General features: G+C 38.1%; 2 protein-coding genes across 2 annotated transcripts; both read left to right on the top strand.

The window, feature by feature from the left end:
• Positions 1-945, top strand: LOC110298869 (olfactory receptor 51I1). The gene has a single exon (XM_021168391.1). It carries the CDS (start codon positions 1-3, stop codon positions 943-945), a length of 945 nt encoding a protein of 314 aa, XP_021024050.1.
• An 8,212-nt stretch (positions 946-9,157) lies between these two features.
• On the top strand, positions 9,158-10,165 carry LOC110298864 (olfactory receptor 51I2-like). Its single transcript, XM_021168387.1, has one exon. The coding sequence runs from the start codon at positions 9,202-9,204 to the stop codon at positions 10,150-10,152; it is 951 nt and encodes a 316-aa protein (XP_021024046.1). The 5' UTR covers positions 9,158-9,201; the 3' UTR covers positions 10,153-10,165.
• Positions 10,166-13,183: the final 3,018 nt, after the last annotated feature.

Genomic DNA, 13,183 nt, shown 5'->3' with positions numbered 1-13,183 from the left:
ATGCTAGGCTTGAATGGTACTCCCTTCCAGCCAGCCACACTACAGCTGACAGGCATTCCTGGGATGAACACAGGCCAAGCTTGGATTGCCCTGATTTTCTGTTTCCTTTACTTCATCTCCATTGCAGGCAACCTCAGTATCCTTGCTCTGGTCATTCTGGAACCTCCTCTACACCAACCCATGTACTATTTCCTCTCTATGCTCTCTCTCAATGACTTGGGAGTGTCCCTATCTACACTTCCTACCGTGCTTGCTACCTTCTGTTTCAATTACCGCCATGTTGGTTTTGATGCCTGCCTGGTCCAGATGTTCTTCATTCACACGTTTTCTTTCATGGAATCAGGCATACTACTTGCCATGAGCTTTGATCGTTTTGTGGCTATCTGTGACCCACTACGCTATTCCACTGTGCTTACCAATAGCCGCATCCTGGCTATGGGTCTGGGTATACTTGCAAAAAGTTTCACTACCCTCTTTCCTTTCCCCTTTCTTGTAAAAAGATTGCCCTTTTGCAAGGGCAATGTGCTACACCATTCATATTGCCTTCATCCAGATCTGATGAAAGTGGCATGTGGAGACATCCATGTTAACAATATCTATGGGCTCTTTGTGGTAATTTTCACATATGGCGTGGACTCAGTTTTTATCCTTCTGTCTTATGCACTGATCTTGAGAGCTGTGTTGGTTATCGCATCACACGAACAGCGACTCAAGGCACTCAACACCTGTATATCACACATCTGTGCAGTACTGGCATTTTATGTGCCCATAATTGCTGTCTCCATGATCCACCGCTTCTGGAAAAGTGCTCCAGCTGTTGTTCATGTTATGATGTCCAATGTCTATCTGTTTGTACCTCCCATGCTCAACCCCATCATCTATAGCGTGAAGACCAAGGAGATCCGCAAAGGGATGCTCAAAGTCTTCCATAAATCTCAGACCTGAGGAATGGGGCAGAACCTGAGAGAGCTGTAAGAGAAGGGACTAAAACTTGCCTGCTAAATTTAAGAATATTGCTGAACCAAAGTAGAGGCCTCAAGCTTTCAATAGCTGTGATTTTGGAATCAATAAAAGAGTAATTTGGGGTGTGGGGAAACTGGGAAAGGGGATTACATTTGAAGTGTAAATAAAGAAAATATCCAATAAAAGGAAGAAAAAAAGGAATAATTTAATTTATACAATGGTAAACTTAGTTGTTGGCCAATGACTGTGAGAGTCCTTCTGTTAGTTTCTGAGAATGTTATAATGGTGAGCATAACACATTATTAAATGAACAGATATACATGTCAAAAGATGTAGACGCAGCAACTGATGCCTTGAAAAGAGCTGGTTATTTTTTCAGGAATAACAGAGTCCTGCAGGGCAAAGTGGCTTGAACACAGGGAATTCTAAAATCACAAAGAATGAGGTGGAAAATTTGAATATAGAATAATCCTATGGAGGTTTGGTGTTGATATATATTTGTAGAAATAAAGGTAGGCTATATTAGGTGGATAGGGAATAGCTCCTGAAAACTGACAGACAGGTTTGGTAGAGTGTTTTCTTCAGGATGAAAGGGAGAAGGGAACATTTAGGTCTTGCCAGAAAAAAAATTGCCCGAGACAAAATATTTTCTCAGAAAAATTTGGAATCTAAACTCTCCAGTTATGGTCCAATAAACAACATAATAATACCTCTTAGCATTTCAGAGAACACAATTTGGCTCCATATTCACCTTTCCAAATGAGAAGTGAAGTAAGTAAGAACTTGATGATTATAGCTTACAAAGCTTTGTGGGTATCTGAAAACTTTCCAGGTACTAAGTGTTGTGTGTAAGGTAAGAGTGATAGGACAATAGCACTAAGAGTTTGGAAACACAGTTCTCAGTATGTGACTCTCATATCAGCATCATGAACCACACTTGGAAGTTTGTGGGCCATGCCAACTCCAGGGACTCTTCTCTAATTCTATGAAACAGAGATTCTGGAGAGTGGACATAGCAGTTTGTGTTTGAATAATTTCCCTCACTTATTCTGATACTGTTAACTTAGAACAGTATCCTAGAGTATGTGGGGAAAGGCATAATTTCTTTTGTTCAATGTGGAGGCTTCCTTTGGAGAAGGATGGAGAACATAGTCCAAAGAAATTATTCAAGTGTAGTGGATGGTTATTAAAGATGGGGGAGACTGAGTTCATCTCAGGAGTGTGGAATCTGTGGTGACAAAGGCAAAGATGGATTGCATTCCTATCCTTATGAGGTGATGGAGGTTAGACATCATCTTAGCTTCAGATGACAGTTTAATGAGCATCCTCCAGCCACCTCACACTGGCTGGCCCATGATACATGCCTCCCTTCCCTCACAGTCTTGATCACTGTTATCTAACCCTACCTGGCATGGAAAATTTTAGATGGGGCTTTCAAACAAGTAGGCAAAATTAAAGAGAAAAGCAAGTTTGCTATTGCAGTTAGATGAGGGATCAGATTATATCAATGTGAATTCCATGTCTAAAAGTGCCCTGACTAGGAAGTCCCCTGACAAATAACTCACTCTACGTAATTATACTTACACTTAAAAAGGGTTTATTTTTCTTTCCATTTAAACTTTCAGCTAGGTGGAACCTCATGATTTCTTCACAAATGCTAAACTTTTAATATAATATTAAGTTCAATGTTCTATTAGTGTATATTTGCTTTACTGATGTGTTTGTAATGTTATTTTCATTCAAGTGTATCAAGTGCTTTGACCATCTTCCCCCATTACCCTCTTCTAGTCTCCATTTCTCCTCTGATAGTTTCCTCCACTTCCTTAATAGTCCTTCTTCTAACTTAATGTCACAAACACATGTGTGCTTGAATTGCATGAGAGGGAAAATAATAAAATTTTCTTTCTGAATCTGTTCTACCTTGCAGTGGGCACATAAAATAGTTTATGACATTTTTATACAGATGTATCATTTTCTTTGGTTTCAGTCTCACACAACCTTTCCTTGTCTCTCCCTTGTCTCTCCTCCTCCCTTCTATTTGTTTCTTTCTTTCTCCAAATAACCCTCTTTTGCTTTCATATATCACACAAGCATGTACACATGCATACACACACATGTGGGCACACATACACACAAGTGCATGTACACACTTATATGCTTACACAATGCACATATGTACACTCACACATATGTACAGCTGCAGAACAGACCATATTTGTCTGTATTTTTTCTTGTCCCCTTGTCTACTTCCCTTTAGTAGATTTCTTTCTGTTCTCACGGTTGCCTTTTATTTCCGTATTATCTGTGCATTTCATTTCAATTCACACTTACGTCTATATTCTTTATATGGGAAAACATATTTGTCTTTTTATACCTGAGTTATTTTGCTTTACAAGATAAACTCCAGTTCAGCCCATTTTCCTGAAGAAGGCACAATTTCACTCTCTTCCTCTCTGATTAAAACCCCATCACATGAATATAACATACTTTCTTTATCCATTTATCTGTTGATGGGTGTGTAGGCAAATATATATATATATTTGGTCTCAGTTCTCTTGAATTACACATCCAGGATTCAAACTCATTATTCCAGCTAAGCTAATAGTGTAACAACACTGGAAGTAGACATTATTTTCATCTGTTCTTCCAATATTTCAGAGCTTCAGAGGAATGAGAAATGTCTTTGCTAAGCTCCATCTTCCTCTCCACTCTTGCAGAGTACTTGACAGATAGAGGAGGTAGCCTTCCTTCCATTCTTTCCTTAACAAGGATTTATTCCATCAGAAACCAAAATGAAAAAGCGGTAACATGAAATATTTACTGAGAAGAACAGAAACTGTGGGAAAAACATACTAGAGGTTGGGAAATGAGGACCTGCCTCAGGACTTATGGTATGGGTATTATGTACACTACATTCATCTCAAGTCAAGCAAGCCTTTTACCTCTTCTTACTTGAGTATCTGTCTCTGCAGATACTTATTCTATGAAAAACAAGTTCCAAGCAGAAAGTTAATTTATTACTATTATGATATAATAAGAATACATAGGTAAGACTCAACCAATATGTCTGTAAGTTTGAACCTCATGTTCCTGCATGGCCCTGAGATGACCCTGAACTAGGGGACGTTGGTGGAGGGTTCAGTGAGAGGTGGAAGTATTGAATAGGGAATTGACTCGGGAAGAGACAGGATACATGGACGAATGTAGCCAAGATAATTTTCTCTATCGCTAAAATTCTGAGGTTAGCCCTGGACTCCAAGTCCTATCCATCCATAAGTTCTATGTTTTGCCTGGAAACTGAAACTGTTTAAAACTCACTACTCAAAGATCATGTTTCTGGATTCCAGGCCCAGTTTTCATTGTGAGCTGGCTTTTGAGCAGGGAGGGGAGTTACATATAGTGATCTCAGAATCATTTTTTTTCTCTATCTTCATCATATGGAAGCAGTTGAATTTCTCTAGGTCTCTGGGGAGATAGGGTAATACCTCTCCACGGTAAATGATTTTTTTTTTAAATTCTTGATTACTATCCCCAAGGTGAGATCTCACCCTCTCCACTTTCCAGCACACTTTGGTATCATACTGGGACAAAAACAGAACCCCAAAGGCTCAGGTCTCTTGCTTAGATTATATAAAGTCCACCTTTGGTTTGTGACTAGTGGCTGCCTAAGGCCAATGTGCAACCATTATGAACTTTGGCCAACTGTAAATCTAAGAATTACTTCATATAGCCCTCTCAGGTGATGTTGAACTTTATATGTGTACAAGAAGTGTGTTTTTTATCCATCATTCTATTGGCTTCTCAGGTTCTATAATTATAGTCCTGTATTTTAAAATTTCTGTTAATGCCTGTGTGTATATAAATATGTGCTACAAGTTATTTAATCCATGATAGAGAGTTTTAAGACAATAAATAAGTCAACAAATCCCATTGTTATATAGGTCTTCTTTAGAAAGAGTAGTATGGATTCAAATGCCCTATAGTTTCCCAGGTGCTTTCAGCTGGGATTACTAAATATCATTTTAGTAATATAGGTCATGTGATGATGATGTTGATTGATGATGATGATGATGATAATGATGATACGGGTCTGTCATGTCTCACACTGATCCATAGCCATGAAATTCTATCACAGAGTGGGTGAGAATTCTTTTGCCTGCCACCTAAGACCTGGGGTCTGGCAGTGAGCTGAAAGGAACTTTAATCCCAGGTCAGCAGGTACTGCCAGCACTACTCCTCACTCCCACATTTGCTTATTCTGCCTTTCAATATCTCCATTGCCCATAAACAGCGTAGCTTTAACTCTGGGAAAAACATTCCTTGCATGAGCTTTAAGTTACCTTCCTGTTACCTTTCATTCCTTTCATCCTTGGCTCTACTCATCCTCACTGAGGTCCCCTCTGTTCTCCAAAGCTCCCCTTATGGCAGCTGTTGGTTTGATAACTGTTTAGAATGTGGAACCCAGGACTTCCAGTTTTGACTGAGCATCATGTCAGAGCTTCTGTCCATCTAGTTATGCTTTTAGTTTTTCAAAAGCATACCTTGGAATCACAGTCACAGGAAGTGCAGTGTTGGTACTTGGTCTGACAGAAGCATGACCTCCAAAAAGCTCAGAGTCCAACAGGAAGGACAGCATGTATTTTAGTAGGGGTGAGTTACAGAATCTATTTGTTTGTTTTGATTTGTTTGAGACAGGGTGTCTCTATTTAGAACTTGCTATGTAGACCAGGCTAGCCCTGAACTCATATATCTGCTTGCCTTTGCCTCCCAGGTACTGAGAGGCATGCTCCACAATGACTGGCCATGAAGTCAATTTTTTCATTGAATGTCACCAGTTTTCCAAACAATTTTATTGAACACATATTCACAGGTTTTAACCTTTAGTCAGATACCATAGCACTATATAATACACATGATAAAAAAGTAAAAGCAAAGGAAGACCAGTTGTTGGGAATTACTCACCTCTAGAGTATAAACTCTGTAGCCAGCACAGAGTTGCCTCTCAGCTCCAAGTGATGTCATGGTAAGTTTTCCTAAAGAAAACTGGGTGCCGATGACAGGAAAGAATAAGATCCTCAGAACAAGAAACCGGAATGATTTGGGAACATTTCCCTTTGTGGGAATCAACAGTATCAGAATATTTATAGAGTGAAATAAAGAATCAATAGTAGAATGCCACAGTTCTAAACTGTAGACTGTCCTAAGAATGATGCAGGAATCTGTAAAGGATTAAGAAGGTAACTTTGAAAGAGATTCACTTCTGGGCCATAGGTGAGGCTGAGAATTTAGGCTTTCAATATAAGAGAAATTTTGTTTTCCAGAAGTTCAAGCATACTTCTCAGTGGAAATATTGTAAAATATAAACAATGATTGTCACAGTATGTTATAATATTGTAGCATTTTGCTGAAGGAAGAATGTCACTGTTAAAATATGAAAAGTCTCAAAAATAATATAAAGGTTAGGATTGAGATAACTTAAAGCATAAAGGTTAGGATTTATGCTTACACAGTATTATGAAAAACTGTCACCATACAAATTATGCATCACATTATTGATCTGTGTTAAATTTCTTAACCAGTGGGAATCTTGACAAGAAAACCTGGGTATTAAAGCCAAATACTTTGAGAAGTAGACCAAGTAATTTAGTATTATAAACATGCTATAAGGAGGAAAAAATATAAAGTGCCATATTAAAACTTTTAGTTTTTGATTACATATTAAATTATGTATTCATATGGTATTTTATAAAAATCTACTATGTATTTAAACTTGAGCAATTATTAGGATTTATTGGAGAAAATCAGCACTCTCCATGTTTTCTGATGGAATTTCAGTCTAGTAGGAGATACAGATATTGAACTAACAAATACACAAGAAAATATATGCTCACAGATTAAGATTAATGTTTGCATGGATATTCAAATCCAGAAGAAGAGATTTCTTTGTAAGACAATAAGATAGGCTGATGTCAGTGTTTTTAGAGTGCAGTAAACATCCAATTATTGAGCATAATTAAGTGGACCATGGATGACAGTTTGGTAACAAGATGTCATAGCGAGATTATGAATAAAACATGTAAATTGAACTATAGTATATTGGAGTTAAGCAGATACAAAGCAACATGTAATAAAGACAAGAAAAATGTAGAGAAAGATTATCTATTTCATTTTATTGTACTGAGAACTTACATTTTACATTATTGGCTTCAGGCTTCCATTAGACAAACTGGTCTAACTGGACTCTAAGAAGGTATAACACTAATGCCTTATCTAGGCTACATTTGTTGGTGAATGAGCATATTAAAGGGCCAGGCAAAGGATGAAAGGGGAGTCCAGCAGATGATGAACAACAAGGAAATGTGGAGTTGCAATCCAGAATGAAAACCCACTGTAATACAAGGGAGTGAATAGTGATTTGAGGATTGCTTGCTAGTGTTACTGTAGTGTAGAAGACTGCCATTGCACTGTGTAAGAATAAGGCACTTTTGCCTGCTGCATTCACTCCAGGACATAAAGGTAATTGTATTCGGTACATAATTTAGTTGGCATGGGATATCACTCGAATTACTTCCATTCTTCAGTATTACTATGTAATTAAGGTTGAGAATGTAATGTGTGAAGTAGAAATTAGAGGAATTATAAATAAGAGACATAAGGAAGGATATTTAACCTGTCAGGAGAGCAGTTTGTTTTTAGGAAAACTCAAGATGAGTTTTGTGGGAATTCACCAGAGCTCTGCAGGAGGACTGCAGACAGTAGGAAAATAGGCTATCTGGCCAGTCTCGCTGTTTTCGAGCTCTTTTCTACATGGTGATTGCTGTTCATATTCCCTTGGCTGACTATACATGGCTCTAACTGTTCATCTGTCCAGCAGAGCAGTTCTAAAAGCTCTTCATATGTGTGGACAATTTTATGTGAGCTATGGATAATCATGAAGGATTCACACAGAAGCTGTGATGTATATATCTATTCTGTTGTTAATGACTAAATGCATGACTGGAATTTACTCAGCTTGCATACCAATTATATCTGTGTCATTTTATCTACTATTCACATTTCTTTTATTACAAATATGAGTTACTATGCTATTCTCCATTCTTTAGGTTACATTATACCAGGGCTCATCACATATTTCTAACCTTTCATAAAAGTTCTGAGTAACCCCTTGATGGCCAACTGAGTCATTTATCTGTATCTTCCCTCAGTCCATGGATTCTGAGCCAAACCTCATTTCATAGCACTGTATCATCAATAGGTTTGATCTGTTGAGGCCGGCCAGCGGCTCCCATGTCTGGGTTCGAGCCTGGAAGGCATTTTGGAATCTGGAAGAAAAGAGGGAATATAGGCGGTGCAAGAAAGGATGGAGCTAAGTCAAGAGATTCTGATCCAAGTTCAATTTTACTATTCAGAAACATGGGGTTATGAAGAAGGGGGAGGGGCCCATTCCCACCAAATCATCTTCAGAGTCCAGCTGCAGGTAACCACGTGAATAATCTGGCTAGGCGGCAGGTAGTAGCAGTGGGAGTGGCAGAACGATAGGGTGGCAGGCTCCACTCCTGATGATCTCCTGGTGATAACAGTCAAGCCTGATCACCCTGACTTCGGGATGAGTGGGGGAGGTTACATTGATCAACTATGTCTTCCATTCAGAAGTAGCTTGTGCATTTGCATTTTCAACCAGAATGTCAATTTCATGCCTTCTAAAGTCAGAATCTCAATGTAATCAATGTATTTCTTCTTGTCTGGAACAGAGTGAGAAGCCATGGGTATGATAGCTTACCAAGGTGTTCTGATCTCCTCAGATTTACAGTCAGAGTTACAGGTTTATAGATACAGAGTGGAAATTCAACTCTGTGATGGCTAACCTAGATCAAAGTGGGATTCATTCGACCACCTTAGAAAATCAGAAGCATGAGTCCTGAATATCAATATTCTCTTCCTTCTACACATTCAAGTGTGAGAATCTTACATATTAATTTTATAAGTGAACAAACAAAACAGCAATCTCTCATGAGATTGAGCAATCTGAAATGCTTCTTTGACATGCAACGAGTGAGTAATGGGATTTCAGGGAACCAGGGAGAAAGATGAGAATGTCTGCTATGTTACTTCCCTACCAGTTTTCTCACCTTCTTATGTCAATTTCTACAGGGATACTAGTAAGTGTGACTTAACAGGTTTGAGCTAACTGCCGTTTGTCTCAAATGCAGGTGAAAACTTATCTCTACTGTTGGTGTCATGGGAACAGAGAACAATGAAAGTCTTGATCTCCTATCAGTCTTCCTAACTGGCATTCCAGGACTGGAGGCCCAACATGGCTGGTTCTCCATTCCCTTTTTCATCATGTACATAGTTGCCATTGTGGGCAACAGCCTAATCATGGCAGCAGTGCAGCAAGAGTCAGCTCTCCATGAGCCAATGTACCTGTTCCTCTCCATGCTGGCCATCACTGAGGTGGGAGTCTCTGTGTCCACACTGCCCACTGTTATGGGCATTCTTTGGTTTGATGCCTACAGAATTGACTTTGATGGCTGTTTGGCACAAATGTTCTTCATTCACACTTTCTCTGGCATGGAGTCAGGAGTCCTATTGGCCATGAGTTATGACCGCTTTGTAGCCATCTATAATCCTCTGCGCTATACAGCCATTCTAACTCTGCCTCGGATCATAGCCATGGGTCTGGGTATTACACTAAAGAGTGTTGCACTCATGGCCCCACTTCCAATTCTTTTAAAACAACTACCATATTGTCATATAAATATTCTCTCCCATTCCTATTGCCTTCACTCAGACTTGATCCAACTGCCTTGTGCAGATACTAGGTTGAACAGCATCCTGGGGTTGGCCATTGTCCTGGCCACTTTTGGACTGGACTCATTACTCATTGTGGTCTCTTATGGGCTCATTCTTTACACAGTGATGGGCATTGCTTCTGGTGAGGGTCGGAAGAAGGCCCTCAACACATGTGTGTCACACATCTGTGCAGTGCTTATATATTATGTGCCTATGATTGGTGTGTCTGTGATGCATCGAGTTGCCAAGCATGCATCACCTGTGGTCCACACACTTATGTCGAGCATCTATCTGTTTGTGCCACCAGTGCTCAATCCTATCATATACAGTGTGAAGACCCGTCCAATCCAACAGGGAATTGCCAACTTGTTCTCCTGCAAGAAGGGATCGATCTGAATCACACACTCAGAGGGCAGGGATTATTCTTAAATATATAAACCCTGGTTGTAATACAAGGAAAGTTTTATGTTAGGTAATTTGACAAGGAAAAGAGAAATTCAAAGCATTACTGCAGGCTTGAATCTGAATGATAAATGTCATAAGTCTTAAATTTTACTGATATACATGTACATATGTGCCCAACATTTCTTCTTTAATCAGATATGTTAATTGAATGTAGAAGTAGTAAATCAATCCAAATTCTTAAAGAGTAGCCAGTAAACATAAGTTTTGAGATTTAATAATATTTAAATTAAAATAAGTTAAACATTCATGTTTTACTGATTCTTAGGGATGAATTGTCACCCTAAGGGTAGTGATTCTGGAAATCTCCCTTTGAATTAGTGTACTTTTCTGTTTTCCACCAGATATTCATGGTTTTAACAATTTCCTCTTTATGAAAGAATACCACTTCACTCTGAAATTGTCATGTTTAAACAATAAACTGTATGAAAACCTATCTACAAGGACACTTTGTAAAAAAGGAACTGATTCTTCATCCAACCCACCATGCAAACTTTCCACATTCAGTTTCTATGTGTTCTTAAAGACTCTGGAATGTTCATAGACTGAATGATTTCAACTGAGCCTTACAGTAAAATATGAAGAGCCTCAGCTGTGCAGGCATCATGCCTAGATATTCTGTCTTTCCCCATTCTTCCTTCATGCCCTCAGCCTCCATCAGCTTCAGCATGCTGTGAGGTGTGTTCTGTTCTCTTCCCTGACCCTTTCTCTCAACTCCACCAACACAGGTCCTATTGTTTCTTACTCTTTCTGCCCATGGTTTAATAAAAAGTATCATAAAATAGGGGTGACTATACTCTCATCTTCTAAACTACAGAAAGCTGGTTCCTAGGTCTAGTACCAGGTCCTTAGCCTCCCTCACCTCAAGGGCTCAAATTACAATGACAATATTTTCTATTTTGTTATATTAGTTCATCAATCACCTATACACAGAAATGTATTGAAGTGCTTATTTTGTTTTAAACAGCAATTACAAAAGTGTCCTTTATATATTATCTTAGACAACAGAAATCTGTCTAGCTTCAGTATTTTTAGGTTGATGGCTAATATTTTACAATATATGTATGCAGTTGGTGCGAGCTCATTTTCAGAGATGATATAGCAGGTTTACAAGAGTTCATCATGCACTTCATGCATTTATATTTGTAATGATTTACTAATTGATGTCAGTGATTTAAGAATATATCCTCTAACAGATATTTATATCAATACATTTGTTGCAGCTAACTCATTTTTTTTAATTTGCCTCCAACGAAGTTTTCACTGTGAAACATATTTTTGTGTTTAAAATTATTTTAATGTTTATCCTATTATAAAAGTATTTGACAAAATATACATACATATTTAAATATGTGCTTGTAAATTAGCTATCCTGTGCTATTTTCAAAGAGCCCATGAATTTGAAAGCAAGTAAGTCAGGTATATAGGAGAGTTTGGAGGAATGAAAGAGGAGGGTAGAATGATTTATTATTAACCTCAAAAATAAAAAAAAATGGTTTTTAGAAATTGGAAAATACATTGAGTATATAATTTATGTAAGCAATAGAAGCACTGAAAATGTATATATTATATAAAAAAAATCTGGGTAGGAATGAATTCTAAATGAGATGAATAGGTTTTGACCCCAGATAAGTTTTAGTTAGTACCTGAGACCTAGGTCAGCCTACCTTTTACTTTCACTTTTTCCAGTAAATGTTAATACTAGAAAGCTTAATGACAGAAATAATAAAATGACTTCGGTGTCCTTCTGTGCCCAGAGCATTGCTGACTTCTGGAAAGAAATCACACAGTTCATATGAAATCAGTATGGAATTAGCTGAACTATTTCTCACATGTATAGTTTCCAAAACTCCCAGATTCTCAAACTTATTCCACTTTAGCTCTTGATATGTAGTGTTCATTTGACTTTTCATGTAGGATCAATATTTATATTTAGTTCTTTCTTCAACTGGTCTCCTAGTTCAAGAAAATTTTCTATTCCTATAGGTCAAAATTATGTAAAATATTGCATTTAATTAAATTCTAGCATTTAATACTGAAAGAGACATGTACAGGCTATAACTTCAGAGAGCATGTTCATATCTTTTAAGAGTTTTGAAGCCGGGCATGGTGGCACACGCCTTTAATCCGAGCATTCAAGAGGCAGAGGCAGGCAGATTTCTGAGTTCGAGGCCAGCCTGGTCTACAAAGTGAGTTCCAGGATAGCCAGGCCTAGACAGAGAAATCCTGTCTCAAAAAACCAAAAAACAAAACAAAACAAAACAAAAAACCAAAAACAAACAAACAAACAAAGCAAAACAAAAAAAAAAACAAAAAACAATTTTGAGTTTGTAAAATGAGATTATGTGCTTTATCGTATGTTCAAAACACTGTGAGGAAAAAAGAAAAAGCTTTATATTTTGAAAATGNTTTTCTCAATCTCAAAGACAAGTGGTTAGAGAATAGCAAACTTAAGCTTTAAAATATATCTCTTCAAGTTCTAGTCAAGCAATAATGTTTCTTTTATTAGCTGGGAGTATCTATTAAGCAAATGTTCCACTCCACATCCTTGGTATACACAATTTTATGGCAGTAATATTCATGCTTGACTCCATGTTACATTTATAAAAGTAGTCTTTTCTATACAAACTCTTTAGTGCACCTTTCTTTGCAAGAGGAGGCGAGTAATTCCTTGACGGATCTGCTTGGTTTTTGCACTGTAAATGATGGGGTTCATCACAGGAGGTGCCAGCAGATAGATATTGGCCATGAGAACATGGACCAGTGGAGAGGCATGCTTGGCAAAGCGGTGAGTCATAGACACACCAACCATAGGGACATAGAGAACCAAAACAGCCAACATGTGGGACAGACAGTTGTTGAGAGCCCGGAGTCGTTCAGTCCAAGTGGCTGTGTTCAAGACACTCTTCAGGATAAGTGCATAGGAGAGTACAATGAGCAGAGGGTCCAATACAATAATTAGCAG

The sequence above is a fragment of the Mus caroli genome, chromosome 7 (assembly GCF_900094665.2).
Source record: "Mus caroli chromosome 7, CAROLI_EIJ_v1.1, whole genome shotgun sequence".
In the NCBI taxonomy this organism is placed as follows: domain Eukaryota; kingdom Metazoa; phylum Chordata; class Mammalia; order Rodentia; family Muridae; genus Mus; species Mus caroli.
This window is presented reverse-complemented; position numbering and strand designations above follow the sequence as displayed.

What these genes read in the sequence shown, in the direction of transcription:
- LOC110298869 (XM_021168391.1), top strand. Translation starts at nt 1, where the DNA reads ATGCTAGGCTTGAATGGTACTCCCTTCCAGCCAGCCACACTACAGCTG.
- LOC110298864 (XM_021168387.1), top strand. Translation starts at nt 9,202, where the DNA reads ATGGGAACAGAGAACAATGAAAGTCTTGATCTCCTATCAGTCTTCCTA.